The sequence below is a fragment of the Gavia stellata genome, chromosome 5 (genome assembly GCF_030936135.1).
Source record: "Gavia stellata isolate bGavSte3 chromosome 5, bGavSte3.hap2, whole genome shotgun sequence".
NCBI lineage: Eukaryota > Metazoa > Chordata > Aves > Gaviiformes > Gaviidae > Gavia > Gavia stellata.
In genome coordinates, this window is record NC_082598.1 from 42741684 (window position 1) to 42763595 (window position 21912).

The window sequence follows — 21912 nt, forward strand, 5'->3', positions numbered from 1 at the left end:
AGAGAGTGGCTTGGTGGGCACCAAGGCTAACCCACCACACTCTCGCTAACAACAACAAACTGAAATAGAGCTGAAACACCGTTGTCAATAAACCTTTTCCAGGAATACTTTGTTCATGGATTGAAAAGTCCTCTGCTGTCCTCACAACTAAAGACACTCATCAATTACCAAAATGTAGAGCCAAGAACAGAAAGAATTTAAGTAAAATCAAATTATTTCTGAGGTGGGAGAAATGCAACCTTAGTCTGATATGGAAACAATTTACCTTGGAGAATGCTAGGGATAATACATTGTTCTTAACACAATAAATAACATTGATAATCCAAGCCTAAACATTGTCCAAGAGAACAAATATCATCTTTTAAACATAGGTGTAAATTCATGGATATTCAATACATTCTAAAAACACTTTTGCAAGAACTTACCTCTCTTTTTTTAGCTTCATTTGTGCTGTATTTTGGAAAGAGGTAGGAAAAAATATTCCCACAGCAGCAGGCAACATGTACCAAGGGACCTTCTTTTCCTAAACTCAAACCTGATGCAACAGCCAAGACTAAAGTAATGGTTTTTATCATCAAAGTCCACTTCCCCAAGTAACCTCTGATGATGAAGCCACTCAAAATAGTTTTTATCTGGAAGAAAGAAAAAATAATATATATTACTGAATTCTCCTTTCTTCAGAAAACAATTACTTTTATCATTTTAGCTGCATAACTTCAAAAACAACCTTTTCAAATGACTAACTTTAGCACACTTTAAAACATGTATTGTTCAGATTGGTACACTAAGTCCATCTGGTTGCCATAGGCCTTCCATTTGCAACTTACTCTTGAACACTGGACAATAACGTACAACAACATTATCAATTACATTCAGTAGAAAATTAATCTGCAGTATCTTCTAAGACTGCATTCATTGGTTTATGATGTACATTATCAAGTGAAAGTCAGAAAACTCCCAAAGGAAAAATAAACCTGCAAAAACTATACTCAAGGTCATCTAATGTAGTAATATCACATTTGCATCAATTTTACCCCTCTCTGTTTTCTCCTATGTTTTACCATCTCTACATAAAAATTTAACAGTAGATTCCTTGATGGAAAACATCAGCCTTTTTCCACTACAAAAGATGTGCCACTTGCTTAAGGTATTACTTTGCCTAACAGTGTCATATTATTAGCCTGGAAAATATGCCCATATATAGGAAATTATATAGTTATCGTAGGAAAGGACAACATGTCTATAAATAAGATGTACACACAACACTGGGCAGCTGTGTCTCGAAAGTAAAGGTTAGCTAAATTTGGAAACCAATTTAGGATGAAATCTCTTCTGGAATAATGGCACAGAACTACTCCAGGCTCATTCAGAGGCAGGATTTGTCCTTCAGCTTCTACAATACACACACATAAAGAAATATTTACAGAATGGAGAAATGAGACTGACCAGACTTTGTCTTTGAGTTCTTCCCTCCCATTCTGTGTATAATAGCAGACAGCAGTTGTAAAAAGAACGAGTTTTTGAGGATATTACACATTTTTCTTTGTGACTGTTTGGTGGTTTGTGCTAGTTAAGGCAATTAAAGCCAGTACAACAGAAGATCAATTGCTGCATCAAAGGACCCGCATTCTGTCAATGAACCACTGCTCTCTTATCACTGTAGGGAAGGTGTGGATTGGAGGGAGCTTTGGAAATCGCTCTTTGGAAGTCTACTGTCTTAAACTAAATGCTTCCTTAGAAAGTATTCCAGCCAGAAGCACACAGCAAAATCTACAAACTCAGGCAATGCTCTAAAATTTGGGGTATTTTTCTCAGCAACAATCAGCACAATTACATTATTTCAATTTGAATACTTGTATTAATGTATTTCATTAAAGCCACAGAGAGCTCCCTCTTGCCTTCCCCCTGACCCTGTAAGGCAGCAGGAATTTTCACATTAATGTGAAACATCTATAATGTATATATTAGTTAGACCTCACCTCAGGTATCCCTGAGCCACAGGCATAGGGTGCAAATACCTTCACCAGAGAAACTGCTAAGAAGGCAAAGCTCAAAGCCCAGAAAATGTACATTATGTAGTTCATTATGTATGAACCTGGACCCTAAAAGCAAAAACAAAAACCAAAAACGTGTCAGAATATAACATTTGATGTAGGAGCAAAATCACTACTTAAATTACCCAGAAGTACTCCTGCTGCAAGCACACACTTATGCACACGTTTTGAGGGACAGTAATTATTCCCAAGCCAAGAGAGAGTTTTGTTTGAAAAGCATAAAGTCATGACACCTCCACATCAGCAAAGATGGGGTTATACAAGGTAGAAAGTGTTCTAACACTTAACCTTAAAAAGAAAAAATAAACATAGCACACGTATTTTTTATAATAGCTATTAGCTGCAAAAATCTACTGAGTAAATCCTCTTTATTTAAAAAATTTTGTGGTAGAAAAAATAAAACCAATCTATTCTTAGTTGTCAGAGAACACCACAAATTTAATTTTTTTTTTTTATGTACAGCTATGATCAAGAATAGCAACTGTCATATTATTAACAGCTCTATACTCTCATAACTTCCTTACACCTGCAACACTCCAAGCCCCCTTGCAGTGCATGAAATGCACATTTATTACACTATAACCTATTAATCAATTCAAATGCTGAAAAATGGAGCAGATAGTAGAACCCAAATCTGTGTTTGGTACCCTAACCTTAAGACCATTATTTTCTTTCCATGTTCAGTCGAGTTGTTGAGCTAGACCATCAAAGAATGAGTATATACTTACTTCTGCTTGCCCAATTATTAGTTCTGCCCATGTTTTCCACTGCGGACATTTATCTCTCTCTTCAAATGTGGTCTCATTTGAACCCCAACAACACTGTTCATGGTTAAACCACAAAGCACTAAGACAAATGCCTTCCTTTAAGTCAGTCATCCAGTCAGCAGCAATGTCAATTAATCCTGCCAATGCCCCTGTTGTAGAAACAGTTTTGTATTAATATTCTGGTAAATAGGAATAACACACACAGCTAAAATGAAGAAATGTGCTGGTATTAATTGAAATTACAGAAACCTAAAGAAATAGACATTTAAAATATTCTTGATTTTCAGGAATATATCCTATTTGCAATATGGTAAGATTAGTACTTGCTGAAGAATCTAGTACCTTGTATATTGTCCAAGTTAAAAGCATCTTTTTTTTTCCTTTTTGCTTTTTTTCCTATGCCACAGTTCTCCAAGAGTCCACTGAAACTAAGGAGTTAAGAATCAAAAGAGGACTGATACATTTCTGTGATGAAAAATACAACAGACCTTCTGACAAAACTACACTGCCATGCCTCAGAGAACTCGAACTATTCTACCATGTTTTGTACAGAACAGCATATTTGGAGAAAATAATTCTTACCTTGCCACCAATAGTTTTAGAAGAACATAAATAAAACACGAAATAAACCCTGATGACATTCATATGATCCGTATACAAAATGACTTAATTCTGTAACTTGGTGAGCATGTAAAATTCCTACTGCAGGTAACAAACAGTATAGATACTAGGCAGTTCACAAACTCAAAGCTTAAGAGGGATTCTGTGTTGTAACTACATGTGGAAAACTTGCTGAAGAGTCCTCAAAAAAATAGGCATTACTTAGGAAATTCCTTTGAAGATTTAAAAAAAATAACTAACCTCCCCCTTTACTTTACAAAAGCAAAATAGTTTTTTATGGTAGCAGTATACTGAAAAACCACTTCTAAAATCAATATTTTTGTGAACATGTACAACTGTTGATTAGTTATAATTTACTATTTTTAAGGTATTAATCGCTACTATAAATAGCTGTCTAGAGACAGCCACAATTCACTTGTGTAAGTTGGCAGTAGAGAATTACCTCTGATTAACTAATCTATATTTACTAATCTTGACAGACCCTCAGTTTGACATCCTGGGCCAACCAAAGTGAAAGTCAAAGGCAGTATTTCTGTAGAACAAAATTTCAACCAACTTAATTAAAATACATAAACGTAAGAGATCCCCATGACTGAAATCAAGGTTGTACCATTTAAGATTCACTAGACACATAAACCAGAAAACAACTGAAACTGAAAAACCTAGGAATGTTCACGGCCAGAATTTGCTCGCTTTGCTGCTCAGAAACATAGTAAAGCAATTTTAAGACACATAGCAGCTTAGGGGGTGGAAACACAACACTGTACGTTCCCACCCAAATTATCACAAGCAATTTCCAGTAATCATAAACTCCCAGTTTGTACATTCAGAGGTATTTAAACATGCTACAAACTTTGCATATTTACTAATTTATATGTGATTTCTGAAAGTGATTATGTATATATCTAAGTAGTAATTATACAGTTACCTTGCCTTTTTGACAGGCATAGCCATACCCTGCAACTAATCCAATTTTCCTAGCATTTAATCTAAGATCTCTGTTTGATACTTTTTTGGAAAATCTGGGCACAAAGTTTCTGACTTCTTACTCCTGCACATTTTGGTCACTCCAAACTATGCTGATAGAAAGCAGCACTGCGTGACAGCGGGGCCACAAACTAGCAGGTGATTTTAGCTATAAAACACATCCTGAAATACATTAAAAAGAAAAGATAAGAGTTGAAGTAGAAGCCAACAAATTCTAGCTGTTAAAGCTAATATTTTCTGTGCAACAACCTCTAGAAAGGTATGACATACACATATAGCTAGACTTTGCTCATGTATAAACACATGCTTTACAAGGAAGTGTGTTTACCAAAACTACACATATACAAGGGCTACTTTTTGCTCCATATGCAATAAGCTAATGGGTTCAGTAAAGGTTCTAGCAAAAAAACCCAAAACAAACCCATAGCAGAAAAACCATCTAGCACAATCAATTAATGCACTTTCACAAGAAACCCTACAGGAAAAAAGCACAATTTAACAGAAAGGGAAAACACCAACCTCAATCACAGGGTTAAAGAACACTGATAGTATAGTAGGTGGAAGTTCAATAAAATCTAAGAAACTTTCACTAAATTCAGCTTTCCATTTGATTAGTATGTTTTCCATTTGATTAGTAAACCCTCCTGTCAAAACGCTAAAGCCTGTATATCAAGGTAGCCAATGTTTTCCTTCCCTCACGGAATTACGGTAGTAGTCTGAACCAGCTCTTATCCAGGTTGGTGGATAACACACAAATGAAAAGCGCAGTAACTATACTTGCTGACAAGTGTAAGAAAGAAATCCTCTGGTTTTTGACTTACCTGATGCCAAACCAGTTAGTGTGACCACTAGCCATCCTGACCATGCATCATACAAACTTTTTGTCATCTCCCATGCTGATTCTTTCTTCTTGCTGTTAATCTGCAAAGAGAAATCGTTATGTATACTTGTATGTGTTTCTGTAATGTGAATAGCAGAAAAAAAAGTAAGTATGACATACGAACTGCATGATGCAAGCTGCAGGCAAATATACCCTCTCTTTAAACTACAAGCATTCTCCTTGTATTTAGTGCTTTACATAGATAAATCAGCTTGGTTATTCAGACATCAAACAACTGACAGAGGAAAGTAAATTTGCTTAATTTAAAGAACTAAAACCCAGGAAAAGCATTATTAGGATAAATGAATACTTTGTATGATACACATCTAAAACATGTAATTGTAAAATTATTTCTCTCCTAAATCTTAAATTATTTTTTGTTGAACCTCAACACTGTAGTGTACTACTAATAAGCTATTCCATACCATTCTAATTCCTAAATTTCTATTTCAAATATAAACATCTTTCTTTTAGCCTTAGACTAAAAACCACACAAAAATAAAACAAAACCAGAAACTGGATAACTAGACTATAATATTTCTAGACAACTATTACTAATGACATCTAAAGTTATTGTACTGGAAAAACAGTAATTCTTATTTTAGCCTTGTTTATTTTGTGCATTTAGCTGAAAATTGTGCCTAACTTGTTTTATGATTAAACCTTCATTATGTAATTGGATCCTATTACGATTTTTACTTCCTGTAAAAGGAGGGAGAAAGTATGTGCAACAAACAGAAAAAAACCCCCAAACAAACCAAGAAAGCACAGTGCTAAACAAGGAAATCTAGAAAAAAATACCACCCCTAGAGCAAACAAATATATTTCATAGTTTCCTCTAGAACTGTGAGATTCTCAAACTTTTTTTTTTTTAATAAAAAAGTTGTTTCTACAGTAGCATGTCTTTCAAAACAACCATGAACTAGCACTCATTCCTTCTTCTTTCTACATCTTTGATTACACGGCCAGACAGTCTCCTATCATTCAGGGCATATTTATAAATTTCACAGTAGTTCTGTGACTATAAACTGTGAACTGTCTTGTCTGACTTTTCTGGTCTTAGACATTAAAATGAGTGACAGCTGTGAGACTTCACACTAGATAACCTATTTCCAGGTGTGATCTGCCTTGCCAGGATTTGGTCTGGCCCAGCATTCTATCCAATGGCATATCCACTAGACACTAACCTATGCATCTGCAGCGTAAAGGTGGCATTGTGTTAATTACTGCTTAGACATCAAATTATGAAATGAAGTATTACATGGAAAACACCTTCTTACTTTTCATTAAAAGTGTTCAAACAAGGTACGTGTTCTCAGATCCATTGTCCAAGGATCTCTTTTCCTTAAAAATGCACTAGATAGTGCAATTGTGGATGTTTAGTTTTTTAAACTAGTGTAAAATTATTTTGTTGACCATGTCGAAGTAAATCAGCATATACATCCTACATTTGCTTCCAGAAAGTTAAAAATAGTGTTTCCAAAGAAAGCAGAATAAAGCTACAGTGTTGTACATGAAGGAACCTCTCCCCTGACCCCTCTATACAATTACAATTAATTTTTAACTACTCATTTTGATCAGTTAAAAATATTTTAGGCAAAATCGCATCTCCAAATCTGTTCTGTTTTGAAAGTTAATTAATGTAAACATCCTAAAAGTTTGGCAGTAAGGCTCTAAATAGCGTATTTCCTCCTAAAATGCTATTAAATAAGTCTATTACATGAGTGACAGTATCTAGCATGTTACTAATACAACTTGAGTCCATTTCATGAAAGAACTCATTGCAGAGCACACTGATAAAGATGAATGGCCTGAACTTTGAAGATCTTCTGAAGAAATCAATAGAGAAGAGGAGAAAAGCAAGTTCTGTGATGCGAGAGTGGAAAGGACATTACCATACATACTGGGACTACTTTTTTGTTAAGCATATATACACTGATGTAAGTGTTTTAAATATGAGAATTTTCACTTTCCATAATCCAAACAACTGCAGCACTACTAGCAGTAGCACAGATACACTTGAGTCAGTATAAAAGCAATATACATCAGAGCTCACTTTTCTGCCCAAGTACCACCATAAGCACTATTGTACTATTACAAATATATCTACACTGGAAAATAGCCTTAAATATACTAGCATGCAAAAAAGGCAATGTAAAAATGTCATTTGGGTAACAGGGAACTATTCCTACTCTATTAAATTACTGTTTCCTTTCCGAGTTATAATAGTGTTGCAGGACTGCAGGTATCAATGCAATTGATCAATTTTTTAATAGCTTTCAAGTAGTTCTAGCTGATGTAACTACTTACAAACTTAAAGTATGCACATACTTGTATGTCTTACTAGATCAGACCTTAATTCCAACATCCAACAAAAAATACTTTCCAAGTATCATTATTTATCTCAAGTACCCGTCTATGCCTTTCTCTGTCTTTACACTTCTCTCGAACCCAGTCAATGGTATGGAAGTCATCGTATGTTCCTACTCCAGGAATTGGTTCATCCAGAAGATCCAGTAAATGTGTTGAACTGTTGATACTTCCTCCATTTGTCATTGTATAATGAGTTCCTGTGGCAGAGTAAAGACAGGAATTAATTAATTCTGCAATAAACAAAGTATTCCAATGTTCATAACACTACGGCGTATAAAATTTCTGAACAATTAAGACACTTCCCATAATATGCACATTTTACTTCATTTAAGTCTCTCAAGGTTGCATGTCACTATTTTTTTCTGTTGCTCATCTGTAGGTTACATTTGCACCTTAGTGACTTTGTACTTCCACTGGTTAAATATGAATGTACTAGTCAAATTGTTGTTCTGTTTTGTGTGCAGATGCCAGAGAAACTTCAATACAACAAAGTGGAAAAAATGAGCAGCTTCGACACACATTTAACTTGAAGTTTATTTCAGTTTATGAACTACTAGAGGAAAATCTGACTGTAAGAAAACAAAATCAGATGATTAGGTATAAAGTTCACAGCAGTTCCATAAGTTGCCAGTTCTTTTTAAATATACATACCATTGATTACCAATCTCTCCTACATGTCTAAACCAAACCTAAAATTATCAACAAATTATCAGTGCGGCTAAAAAGTACAGAAAGCCAAGCAAATACTTTTTATTTATTTATTTATTTATTTCAGTTAACTCGCAGAACAGCTCTCAGTCATGAAAAGTTGGAAATACTGTATAAAGAAAATGTTTTCTGCTAATTTGTCATCACTAGCTAGTTCCTTCACAAGCAGCTTGCATAGCAACATCCCCAACAGTATTTCTTTCAGTGATCAGAATAAGAAGAGCAAGAAGAGTACTGAGAATTTTTCTCCCTTCACAAGTGATAAAGAAAGGTTTTTTTAAGCTTTCAAATGTCATCAGTTCTGTAATATCTTGGCTTTTTTGAGTTCCTGCAGTGTATTTACAGACCCCAAATATAATTTTCTGCTGGGTGGCTGCCTAAATATAGCATGGCCACCATTTGCCCACCCAACACAAACTGCTTCTGCAACAGTAATTGCTATCAAAGGAAAATATATAATGAGGTTAATATAGACAATGATTTAAAGAGTAATTACTCTCACTTGTTTGACTAAGAACAAAATAATACAGGCAAGAGCATATGGCATACCACAATAATCTCTGTTCTTAAAGCTGTAGGCCCAAGACTTCTATCAGTTCCGACAGGCACTAGAACTCATTTCACTAGACTGACACTGGGATGGTTAGGCAGGTGGGGTTTTTTTGAGTTGGGTTTTCTTGTTTGGTTGGTTGTTTTTTTGAGTTTTTTTAATTGCAGGCTCAGCTTCTTGGCATTGTCAGCAGAAGTTTCCAACTTTGGAAAAAAAAAAAAAAAAGTCTTCAAAGGGCCTGTTTACAGGTACTCTAAACCTCCAAATGCTACAAATGCTGAGTTTACCAGCCCCAGCTCTCAACAACAACTGACAAGTAGATTTATACATAGGTAAAATGTGATTTTTCCTTTTAAATTTGTGAAGTCTGAGATCTAGCAGAAGCAGTGTGACACTTGGCATTACACTCAGACCCAAAGGTGTGCCTCAGCCATCTATTGCTTGAGAGGTCTAGTTTATGCCTGCTGTGTAGTGCAGTGTTTATTTGGACATTTTCTTAGTGGTGAAAGACAACACACAAGAAAATAACACAAAAAATCCCATTAAGACAAAATGCAATCTAAACTTCTCAAGATACACAAACTACTATCTATTCATTACATACACACATTACATATAGAAAAGCTTAACATTCTATAAAATTTTATAAAAAGATTACTTTTTTTTTAACTATTAAAGTAAAAGAAGAGAATGCAAATGCAGGAGACAACTCCTCAACAATGCCAATACCACCCTCCCATGCTAGCCTGGCTGCCATCTTTCTTAATACTGTTTTTTATCCCAGTCTATGCCATATTAAAGTCTCCCTCATCTATTCACCATAGCTAAGCCTTGTAAATCTCTTCCCAAAGCTGCTGCTAGTCTCTCTTAAGGCAGATGTAAAGAAGCACTACCTATGCTTCCATTAATAAAAGGCTAACAACAACAAATTAAATCAGATTTACTAATAGAGGTGATGGTGAAAACCTTGCTTTAGGATAAGGGATTCAATTATCTTGCCATTTCCAATTCTCATAACTAGAAACAGGTCTATGATACACGTCTGGCTAGCTGAAAGGGCAAGTCAATCTTGTGGAAGAGGTAGTAACAAAATTCACACTGTAATGATTAGTTTAGCTCTCAAAATTAAAAGAATAACGGAATACATTATGAAAATGTTATTTTTACATTAAATTAACCTCCTTCGCAAAGCAAGGGGACATAAATTAAATTCAGCCACAGTTTAATTATTAATCTCCTACAAAGTTACAACGTGATCATGCAGTTTCCCGAACCTAAGTGATCACGGTAGGACAAAAGTTTGCCTTTGCCCCGGGAAGTTGGTTTTATGCCCTGCTATATATGAAGCAGTATCATGCTATAAGGAGCGTGTAATCCTGTGCCACACAAGGCAAAGGAGAGTTGAGAGTTATAAATGTATCACAAACAGTAACAGATGGTTTTGTGCATATCACAAGGTGCTGAATTGGATTTCTCTCCAGGGAAACCATCAGGGATGGCACCATACTCACTGCACCAGACACCAAGCAGAACTTGGAGCAGACTACAAAGAATAGTCATTGCCTGGATACAATAAAAATCCCATCGAAACTGTGTCAGGTTCGTACTTCGGCAGCATTTGCTGGCACACTAAATACTGTAATATAAATTATTATTGTATGATGGGGAGGAGACACAGAACAAGGTGTGAAGCTGAAGAGGTGGTTTTGTTGAATACAGAGCTGCCATGAACCCCTGATGCAGCTGAATAGCTATGAGCTTCTACCAAGTAAGAAACAAGGAGCCACGATACCCTGTGTTAGTGTGAGGTAGAAAGGCTGCCCTATAGAGGACCATGAAGAGGACAACTGTACAAATCTAATGCTATGTAACTAAGATAATTAAGTCTGACAGCAGTGGAAGAGGACATTCTCCAGCTAGTATTATGAACTATGTAGCATATAACTATTCCAAAGGAGAATTTAAAGAAATATACCTTTATCCATACTCAACACTTTGCAAACTTCCACTTCCCTTTCTGCCCTTCCTTCTCTAGCATTTCACACGGTAAGATGCTCCTTCCAGCTATGACGATAATGATTCTCATCAGCATAAACACATGCAAATCCTCATCATTTATTGCCAGTTTCATCGAAGCGTTCTTAAATTTCAACTCAATAGATTTTGTTAAAATTCTTAGCATAACATAGATTTTTCGTCACAACTTTCTAACCTCCAAGCAGGAAATCACCATCACACTGATAAATTGTAGCATTTAGCAAATCACAGAATCACAGAATCACTAAGGTTGGAAAAGACCTGCAAGATCATCAAGTCCAACCAAAAAAAAAAAAAACCACCAAAAAAACCAAAAAAACCCAAACACAAAAAACCACACCACACAACAACAACAAACCACAACACACCAAAACCCAACCCACCCAATACCACACAGCTCCATGCCCATCAAGCTACATCCCACAATGCCACATCCACACGCTCCTTGAATACCTCCAGGGAGGGCGACTCTACCACCTCCCTGGGCAGCCTATTCCAATGTTTCACTACTCTCTCAGTAAAGAAATTTTTCCTAATACCCAGCCTGAACCTCCCCTGGCGCAACTTGAGGCCATTTCCTCTTGTCCTGTCGCTAGTCACTTGGGAGAAGAGACCAACACCCACCTCTCTGCAACCCCCTTTCAGGTAGTTGTAGAGAGCGATGAGGTCTCCCCTCAGCCTCCTCTTCTCCAGACTGAACAACCCCAGCTCCCTCAGCCGCTCCTCATAAGACTTGTGCTCCAGACCCCTCACCAGCTTCGTTGCCCTTCTCTGGACACACTCCAGCACCTCAATGTCCTTCTTGTAGTGAGGGGCCCAAAACTGAACACAGGATTCGAGGTGCGGCCTCACCAGAGCCGAGTACAGGGGCACGATCACCTCCCTGCTCCTGCTGGCCACACCATTTCTGATACAGGCCAGGATGTCGTTGGCCTTCTTGGCCACCTGGGCACACTGCTGGCTCATCTTCAGCCGGCTGTCGACCAACACCCCCAGGTCCTTTTCTGCAGGGCAGCTTTCCAGCCACTCGTCCCCAAGCCTGTAGCATTGCCTGGGGTTGTTGTGGCCGAAGTGTAGAACCCGGCACTTGGCCTTATTGAACTTCATCCGGTTGGCCTCAGCCCATCGATCCAGCCTGTCCAGATCCCTCTGCAGAGCCTTCCTACCCTCAAGCAGATCAACACTCCCTCCCAACTTGGTGTCGTCTGCAAACTTGCTGAGGGTGCAGCAAATGTAGCCTTCTGGACAGTCCCAATGTTCAGAAAGCATTTTCCCTTCCTTCCTCCCCCTTTTCCCCAGTCCTCAAGTTTCAAGACTCTTTCTCAGGCTATAACTCAATGCAAGTGCTTTTCATCAAGATACAAGCAGCCTTAGTCTTAAAAACCACAACAAGCACTTAGCGCACAAGGTATATAGGCACAGCCCCTAGCTGTGATAAGAGAACACCTCCATTTTCCGTGTGTACACACCCCAGCCATTCTGCAGCTGTAAAGAAGTAAAGCCTTCTTTTTGTTACGTATGAGTTTGCTTAAGGATTTATTAGACTGAGGAGCAATTGGTAAAAGTGGCAGGCAGAACTTTTATTTTTACTGTTATTCCAAACCAACCCATGTTACTACAGGGAGGCAAATAGTAATATACTGATCCTCTCAGAGGCTCAATACAACTCACAGGAATCCTTACAAAGCAAATTCAACAAAATCCTTCCACACTTTGCAAAACTAAGATAGCTGGCATCCGTTTATTAGCACACTCTTCTCCAACAGCATCTTTAACAATCCTGTATTCTCAACACATAACTAGCTAGCTGCTGCAATCACAGACTGAAAGCTTGCAGACAGTAAGCTTCTAGACAATACAAGCAACATGCTTCTTTAGAGAAAGGAGATTGTCTCTTTTAGGTAATTCAGTCACTATAGGTCTTGCCTGAACTACTTTCTAGGAAGGCAGCTGACTTTTCTTATCCTTCTATGCATATAATTCCAAGCCTTCAGCACAATTCTTTCTCTGCATCAGCTCTGATACTGCTGAAGAACTGCTTCAAGGGAAGTTGTTAAAAAAAGACCAAACAAACAACTAACAACAAAAAATTAATAAAGAATACTGCATCGTGTTGAAAGAAAAAACCTGTAATAAGCATTAAGGTTAACAGTAAAACACTGTACTTTGGGACATCTGACCAGAATGAGGTAAAGCAAAACCAAACAAAAATGCTACAGGGACAAAACTGGAATAAGAGAAGTAGATTCCAACACCATAAAAAAAGCTCTCATCTCTGAAGAAGTGGGGGTTTTGTTTGTTTGTTTGTTTTTTTAATGAGAATGAAAAAAATACAATTCAAAATCGCTTGAGGGGACACTATGCCTGATAGAAAAAGCAGTCCTTACCATATTGCTTTCCTTCATTTCCCTCTGAACATGAGGTTATACTGAGTGGCTGTTAGCTCCCAACACTGATTCAACCTCCTGCTTTGTCTAGCTAGTCCCTCCTGATGTAAAGCAGGGACAAAGAAATTACAGAACTAATATTTTGCTATGCTCACACAAGTTGCTTTACACATTACAGATTCTTCCTTGCCTTATGTCCCCCCTGAGGCAAGGAATATCTCTTCTTTCGTACTCTATATATGCGCCTCATACAAGTAGTCTTCAATCTTGATTGATGTTGGAACGGTGATAAACATGACAAAAAGCTGATTTATGTAGATTACACACAGGATTTTTCAGGTGCCACGCACAGCATTTTCAAAGGCTGCCTCACCTCCTCTAGTAGTAATCCCATACTCCCCTGTCCTTTTGCAACTCAGTAGATTTCTTTCAGGTTTGAAAGCAACGCTGCGCAACACACAGCTGATGAAAGTCGCTTTTTTTTAAAACAAAAATACCTGGTAAGTTTTTAACGAATTCATTTAAAAAGAAAAAGATCACATCAGCAAGGACTAAAACCTTTAAAACACGAGCAGACCATTACTGACTATTCACTATGGTACAGTTCAAAAATTTTCAAGATAAAACCTTTAAAACACTAACAAATCAAAACGTGAGTTGGCGACATTCATACGCTGTTGCATTTTTTTACTTCACACATCTCTCAGAAGAAGTCCCCAGTGAAGGAACCCAGTAGATCACAAAGTTCTTCAGTGACCTGCTATCCTGTTCCTGGTATGGAGAAGTGAAGAGCCAGTGGACCTGGGTTCTCACTTCTTCTTGGTGTTGTCTCTTCTGGGGAGGCAGTGGGTTCTAGTTTCCACACTCTATGATCTAAAAATCCCACTGAAAGTACACTTAAAACACCCTGAGTTAAATACATACGGGAGCTAGTGCTTCACAGTTACCTAAATACAGTTTCATACAAGAAAAAGGTTTTGCAACATACTTGATGCTCCTGATTCCTGCATAACTGTTCACCAATCCTTCCCGACTCTTGCCTTGTATGCAGTGTTCCTTCTTTTCTCATAATGAGAAGAAAAACATCAAGATTTAAGACAAATGCTGCATCCTGGGTAATCAAATAGTGCACAGTAGATTTTTATGTGGTTCTCCACCATGTGATTATCTGAACAACTACCCAGTATCACCTAGAGAACAAATCCACACAGCTACAGCATCCATAGAGAATAAGGTACAGAACTGAGATGTGAACAGGCTCAAGAGGATGGCTAAGAGAGTTAACAAGAGACCATAATTTTATGATAAAGTTTAAGACCCCTTCTATATGCTATACAGCATATGATCTACATCTTCTGAATGCACACCACAAAATACACTGCGCTGTCTCAAACTGCGCGTGTATCAGCTTACTCCATTTTATGAAATGAGGCACATCTCTCAGGGCATAATTACACAATAAGGCTGAGCTGATCTAACAGACTGCTGCCATCCAAATAGAAGATCTTGCTCCCCCTATTTCTCCCTTCCACTCTTGGTGACACACTCCCACTCTCACCCTTGGATCAGCCCTGTCACCCTTGGATCCGACTGCACACTAAACCAAGCAAACATGGTAATCCAACTAAGCAGAGAAAACTAACAAGAAAAAAATTCTGCCATTATACAGCAGTGGAATCAAACTTCTGTGCTGCCAGACAAGAAACAGAGCCAGTGCAAGAGCAATAACTGAGAGAAAAGATGGGGAACGACAAGCAAGTTCACCCACTTCCACAGCAACAAACTGTCAGACTAGTTATGCTGAAAGATGTAAATGCACCCTTGGGGTCTTGTTAGATTTTAATTACGTCTTTCTGCTGAAAACAACTCTAAACTTCTATATAAATATTAATATCCAGACACCATACAGTAATATCCATTTTCACAGAGCTCAAAACTCCTGAAGGTGGCTACATTTGAAAACAATATGTCAATATTGGATTCAGTGGAAGAGCAGTAATAGGACCCAATTTCTCAAAGGTATTTCTCTACAAGCTACGTAATTTCTAACTCTAACTCTTACAGCAAGAATACACTAGTCTGCTCATACATCCCTTTTTCTACAGAGTGCACAACGACACAGTACTGCCCTCAGCAGCTGTCCTTCTGGCTGACAGCAGTGCAATGTGTTTCATTTGTGCTACTCTGAGCAGTGTGAAAGGAGGGGAAAGAAGAAAAAAAATGCACCTCTGTGAGTGAAAATGAAGCTAATCAGTTTACAGTGAAGGCTGGAATAAGCTCTCCCTGACATGACCATCCAAACCTGCTGAGTGCTAAAATCAGCAGGGGCTGTAGCTTTCCGGAGGCCAGATACTAATCCAAGGCTTTGCTTCACCCGTGTGTCCTTGGGTATTAGGTGGCAAGGGGAAAGGAGGCGGGGAAGCACCCTGAATGCAACGCACACCATAAGGATCATTTCCACTTGTAACAAAGAAGATTTGTATACACAAGATACTTGTTAGTGCCTGAGCTTCTTTCTGTCTCCATATTCAGACCTCAAAATATGAGGCTTTTAATTAAAAAAAAGACAGACAAGAAACAATCGTCAGTTTATTTAAATCTGTCTGTAACCACTCAAGAAGAGTCATTAAGCACTATTGTCTTTTCCTGGCTAGAAGTAATTTCTAGATTTCAGAATCAGAAGCACAGCATGCCATGCCAGAGTGCTATCATTCACTACTGTTGATGATCGATGATTTTAAAGTCTTTGTAATCAAGTAATACATTCCCCTTTGTGTGTAACTATGAATTTTCAGCCTGTCTCTTCAGTTGGCTCTCTAAACTGCATCAAAGGCTTAAAAGCACAAATTGGTCTCTGCATTACAATCAAAATGCATACAAAAATGACAAAACTATATATACACTAACTGAAAAAAAAATCGGCTGGAAAAAATGTAATAGGTGGGAAACAGAAAGACTTGGAACAAGATTTGAAGAACAGGGAAGAAAAATAAAATGCTTTACCAAAGTACTGAGTGATAATCCCCTCCTCTCCATTTCTTCTGCCCCCCCCCCCCCCAAAAAAAAAAAAGAAAGAAAAATCTGGGTTTAACAATAACCTTTAAAAAAGCAGGAGTTAGATGAAAGCTGAATAGTAACACCTCAGAGTTACACCAAGACTTTTGAAGACTTGCATCCACTGCAAATGCACAGAAATCTGAGAAGACAGCAAAGAGGAGGTCAAGTATTGCTCAATGTGTATATCATAATTAAAAAAAAAAGAACATAAATAGCATGGCTTTTTACTTTAGATGGAAGAAACACTTCCATTTCTTCTTCGCTATGAGAGCAGTGAGGCACTGGAACAGGCTGCCCAGAGAAGTTGTGGATGCCCCAACCCTGGAAGTATTCAAGGCCAGGTTGGACAGGGCTTTGAGCAACCTGGTCTGGTGGAAGGTGTCCCTGTCCATGGCAGGGGGGTTGGAACTAGATGATCTTTAAGTCCCTTCCAACCCAAACCATTCTATGATTCTCTGAATCAGCAGAAAAATATGGCTTTATTATTACAGATTTCTTTTCTTGTAGTCTTAAAGGCAGAATAGACTATATTTATTTAGTTATGTCTGTAACAAATAGGAACTTCAGATATGCAAGTGAAAACTTGTGGGCATTCCCACACCACTAAATTTACAACTTAAACAGAAGATGAATAGTGCAGGAAGGAGGTGAGAAAAATAAAAGGTATAAACATATATGAAGTTAGATAAAGCAAACATTACAAAAGGGAAGTAATCTAACATCTACCAATGGCCAAGGCAGTAAGAGTCAGAACAACAGAAATTTAGGTAATTCGATTTCCAAGCACTGCTGCTGCATGTACGTAAGAGCTACTTACTGATACGTTGTTTGGAGGGCAAAGACAGGACGCAATGAAAATAATAATTCTCCTAATATGATTATCCCAGCCAAGCCACGTTCAGGCCCAAGGAGGGCATAATCTTGGTTTGTTCATTAGCTTTCTAATATCTCAGATAATAGTAGGTCTCAAAATTATTTCCAAAATGGAGAAATACATGCCTAATAGAGAACCTTATCAGTCGTACAGCACATGCAGATGGATAACCTATAACTACCTACAAAGAACTGTAGTTATATCTCATGGTACTTTCTGTTTATCACCAAAGTCAAATATGCTAAACTCATAATTAAAAATCCTTATCCCGTTTTTATACTAAGAACATTAAAACAAAGTGCAGCAGAAATTCAGTGCCGTTACCATGTTGAGTTTCTCTAAGTAACGCTTCTTCTCAAAGCACTCAATGTTAGGCAACTGCAAACATCTTGATCACATTTTCTCTCATGAGCCTGTAATTAGTCTAAAAATTAATTTTACTACTCTCCCTCTGCTACCAATAAAATTTCAGGGTCAAACTCTAGCTCTGAGCATGTGTACACAACTTTTACACCCATTTACTTCAAAGGTCATGCTGAGAATTTCAGCCTCTAATGGCTTTTGATTTATCTAGTAATTCTTAAACATAACAGGCCCATAAAGAAGAAATGCAGCCTAAAATACAGAAGTATAACTTTCATCACTTTGAGGATCTGAACTGGTTCAGTATGCATGACTCGAATTCTTCCTAGGATATTATTGAATATCCTTTGCCCCATAGCTGATGATAACAGGTGAAGCTGTGTGGGGGCAGAGAGGTTTCCATGTTACTGTTAATCGTAGTGTCTAAACAATAGGAGTTGCACCTACATGCAGTGGTGACTGGTGCACAGTAAATTAAATTGTGAGTTATTTTGTCTCTCAAAAAAAAAAAAGAGGTTTACTAAAACTAAGTCATTAGTAAATTCGGTGTGCTCTTTATATATGTAATTTTCACATCTCCTGGCTACTGACTCAATCACAGGTTATTAGTAGTACAGCATTTAATTAATTTTGCTTGAGGACTTCCAAAATCTAAAATCTAAGACGTGCTTACGTATATGTAACAAATGAAAGGGAGTTAACAACCCTCATGCTTGCTGAAGGTCAAGTTTTGCTACTGGTAGTCTAGCCACTATATACATGTACTGCTATTGCTCAGATTTCAACTTTTTAAAGAATGGTAAAATGAATGCTCATTTAGGAAGAAAAAGGGGGGAGGGGAATCAAAGAGTGTGAGCATGCCGGTGAATGGCTGGAAGACAAGCAAGATACTTATAATATAGAAGTTTCAAAAGTGTCCAGCTAGCAAAAATGATGCAAAAATAAATCCAAGGGCAAAGAACTGAGCAACACAAATAATTTGTTTACACAACATATATTCCAGCATATGGTTTATTATATAAAAAACTCTTATGAAAAAGTGTACATGTCACTTACTTATGTTATATGCAATCCTAAATCAGGACTTTAAAGCCCCTTCTGAGGGGAGAAGTAGTACTTTTAACTCTTTTAGTGACCAGAGAAGAGAGTAGAAGTGAACTGTGTTCCTCCAGTTTTATTTCAGTATATCAGGGACGATAAGGAGGTCTGCAATGATGCATTTAGCACCACATAAAGAGAAGTCTCAGGACAGAGTAAGTTAAAGGAACTCCTGATAAGAAGCATTCAATAATAACTGTATTTTTTTTTCAAAGAGATAATGATGAGTAATCAACATTAAAAGATAAGCACAATTAATAAATACATATTTTTAAATATTTCTATTTGATGTTTCACAGCATATTTGCATGGAAAAAAAAATCTTCTTAATGCAAACCAACGGGTCAGGCTTTTAATAATAATGTATTATAATACTTTGTATTTCATCTCACTGAACGTTAGTAAAGGCCGTTAATTAAACCTCAAAGACCCCTAATGATTTAAGCAGTCATTTCATCATTGCTGAGGTACAGCCACTTTGGGTGAGCCACTGCAGTCAATTAGTGCAACAAATGCTTTGATGTTACAAAGCAGTTTTGCATGACATGAACATTACTCTGCAGGACAGAAGAGCTGTGTATGTGAATAAGGGAAAAAAATCCACAGGCTTTAACAGTTAAGCTTGTTTTCTGAAAATATCTTTATCCATTTTCTCCTAGCTTGTTATTACAATGCTCCGAAATCTACGTGAGAGGAAAAAATCTTGGTAGTATCCTTTTCTAGAGTCACAGATAATAAAGAAATGTCAAGAATTTACTTTAAATTTCTGGTTTTGTCTGTTATAATTTTAAGCCTTATTTTGATACCTAGATGACAATAACAGATTACTGTGGTATTGTAAATCAGCAGGAAATACCCACAAATTTTGATTAAATCTATGGAACAAACTGGTCTGGAGACTCAATTTTCTTATGAGTCATATGCACCTGACAAATTAAGATTTGCAAGAGATTATGGTAACATTGTTGGGGTTTTGTTGTTTTGGGTTTTTTTTTAAATCTAAACAACAAGCAGGGCCACCTACAGCTGGTTGCCCAGGACAATGTCCAGACAGCTTTTTAATATCTCCGAGGAAGGAGATTTCACAACCTCTATGGGCAACCTGTGCCAGTGCTCAGTCACCCTCACAGTAAAAAACTGTTTCCTGATGTTCAGTAGGAGCCTCCGGTGTTTCAGTTTCTGCCCATTGTCTCTGGTCCTGTCACTGGGCACCACTGAAAAGAGCCTGGCTCTGTCTTCTTTGCACCTTCCCTTCAGGTATTTAAATACATGGATAAGATCTCCAATTCACACCTTGCAAATGTTCTAAGAAAACACCATCCTTGATTTCTCAGAAGTTATTCTAAAATCTAACTTGGAGATCCACCCCGCACCTGCTATATTATAATGATCTGGGCAGAGAAGAATTTGCTTGTCTTAAAATACCCTAAGCTGTATTAGAACCTGTTGATATTCTTAACATATGCTGAAAAACATTCTAAGAATCATAAAAAGACAACAAATAACCTTTTACGTAAACTACCAAAATGCAGATAAAAATGCTAGATGAACTTAAAAAGTGTTACCTAATTTATTTATTTATAGAAAGAAGAGTTTACAAGGAAAGGTGAAACAATAAATTAACATGGAGGGGAAAAAAATTCATCTTACTTAAATCGTATCTTTATTCTCAGCCTACCTCCTCTCTAATGCCATCACCAGCAGCCATAAATGTTGATAACTTTCTAATCTTAGATTAGCCAGTTTAAACAAAACTCAAGGGAGAATTTACCACAATCACTGTTTTTAAACAGCAAAGTGTAACCATCAAATCCAACCAAGAAAAAAAAAAGACTTATATCCTCAGAATTTGAGGGCATAACTCTTAACTTACACCTACTGTATCTTCTCTCAGTACAAACCCAAGTCTTTATAGAATGTATTCTGCTTTAAATTTGCAGTAAGAAACAAAAGGCAATCTCAAAAGCAGATTTTTTTCCTGAACACTGATAACGCTCTTTTCTTTTTAAATCTCCTTCCTTTCAAGCAACACTGTAAAGAACCCACCGCAAAGCTCCAGTTTCTTAAAAGCTCATCAATATTAGCTTAACTGACATTACAATTGTATAGCTTTCCCTTCACATATCAAAGATGTCAACAAAGAGTCAAGTCTTAAAAGCACGTCCGGAAACTTCAAAGCTAGACAAACACTGTTCCTGTTCAAGTTAGTGACAGGCATGAAAACAGCCTACTGAATAAACTCTTGCCAGTTTGGTCACGGTCAGTCACAACCGCGATTTTGGCTTTTTTGTGCACGAGATGGTTTTATTAATAAAAAAAAAAAAAAAGAGAGAGAGCGAAAGAGAGGCAAAGCTGCCACATATCGAAGATGGAGTCACAAACCGATGAGATGAGAAGCAGGACTAATCTGCCCACAGAGAAAACAACCACTGACAGCACAGGAACCAGCCAGAACCGAATCCTCCCCCTATGAAAGGCATCGGGCTGGCAAAACAAAGCAATGCGATAATTAACAAGCCTTTACGCCTCTGCTCCAAATCTGAACAGCAGTCTCACACATCCAGATATGCAAACAAGTAACTCAGACGTAAATTCGGCATACCTCGTTTATGCAGCTCCCTGAGCGGAATGCCGTCTCCTCCCCCCCCATCGTAGGGCAGATACGGATCAGAAGAGACATCCATGGAGGTGACGAACCCGAGGCCCGTCTGCCGGCTCAGAAGGGCCGCGGCATTTCTTACAGAAGGGCGGCCGCGGGGGACGCTGCCATGTTTGACCAGGATCCGGCCTGCGCGCCGCTGCCGCCGCCGCCGCCGCCGCCTTGGCGCAGGAGCCGGGCTCTGCCCCGCCGCTGATGTCAGCGCGGGGCGGCCGCAGCCGCTGCCAGTGGCTGCGCGGGCGGCGGGCGCGGCCCCGCGGGGCGGCCCCGGGCGCGGCCCCGCTACCTGCGCCCTGCGCCTCCCGCCGCGCGCCGCGAGGGACGCTGCCGCCAGGCGCGGCAGCGCTCGTGGTTGCGGGTTGTTTCATCTAGACAGGAAAACGAAGCCGCGTATCTCACCGCCGAGGGGAAGAGGAGGAGAAGAGCCGGTTTACAGCTTTGGGGAGAGGTACACCAGAGCGGGTGCACAGGGAGGGCTTCAGCCCCGCTCCAACACT

The 21912-nt window shown here is 38.3% G+C and overlaps 1 protein-coding gene across 5 annotated transcripts in view; it reads right to left on the reverse strand.

The window, feature by feature from the left end:
- Positions 1 to 21912, reverse strand: part of CLCN3 (chloride voltage-gated channel 3) — a 54629-nt gene that overhangs the window by 17801 nt on the left and 14916 nt on the right. For 4 of the 5 annotated variants that reach the window (XM_059817423.1, XM_059817426.1, XM_059817424.1 and 1 more), the window contains exons 2-6: positions 7722 to 7879; positions 5251 to 5350; positions 2783 to 2970; positions 1980 to 2102; positions 426 to 632 (exon numbers count right to left, since the gene is read on the reverse strand). In XM_059817423.1, coding sequence (XP_059673406.1) covers positions 426 to 632; positions 1980 to 2102; positions 2783 to 2970; positions 5251 to 5350; positions 7722 to 7879 — 776 coding nt within the window. Of the gene's footprint in view, positions 1 to 425; positions 633 to 1979; positions 2103 to 2782; positions 2971 to 5250; positions 5351 to 7721; positions 7880 to 21358; positions 21441 to 21912 lie in introns of those variants that run through there. The other variant, XM_059817425.1, reaches the window with a different exon arrangement.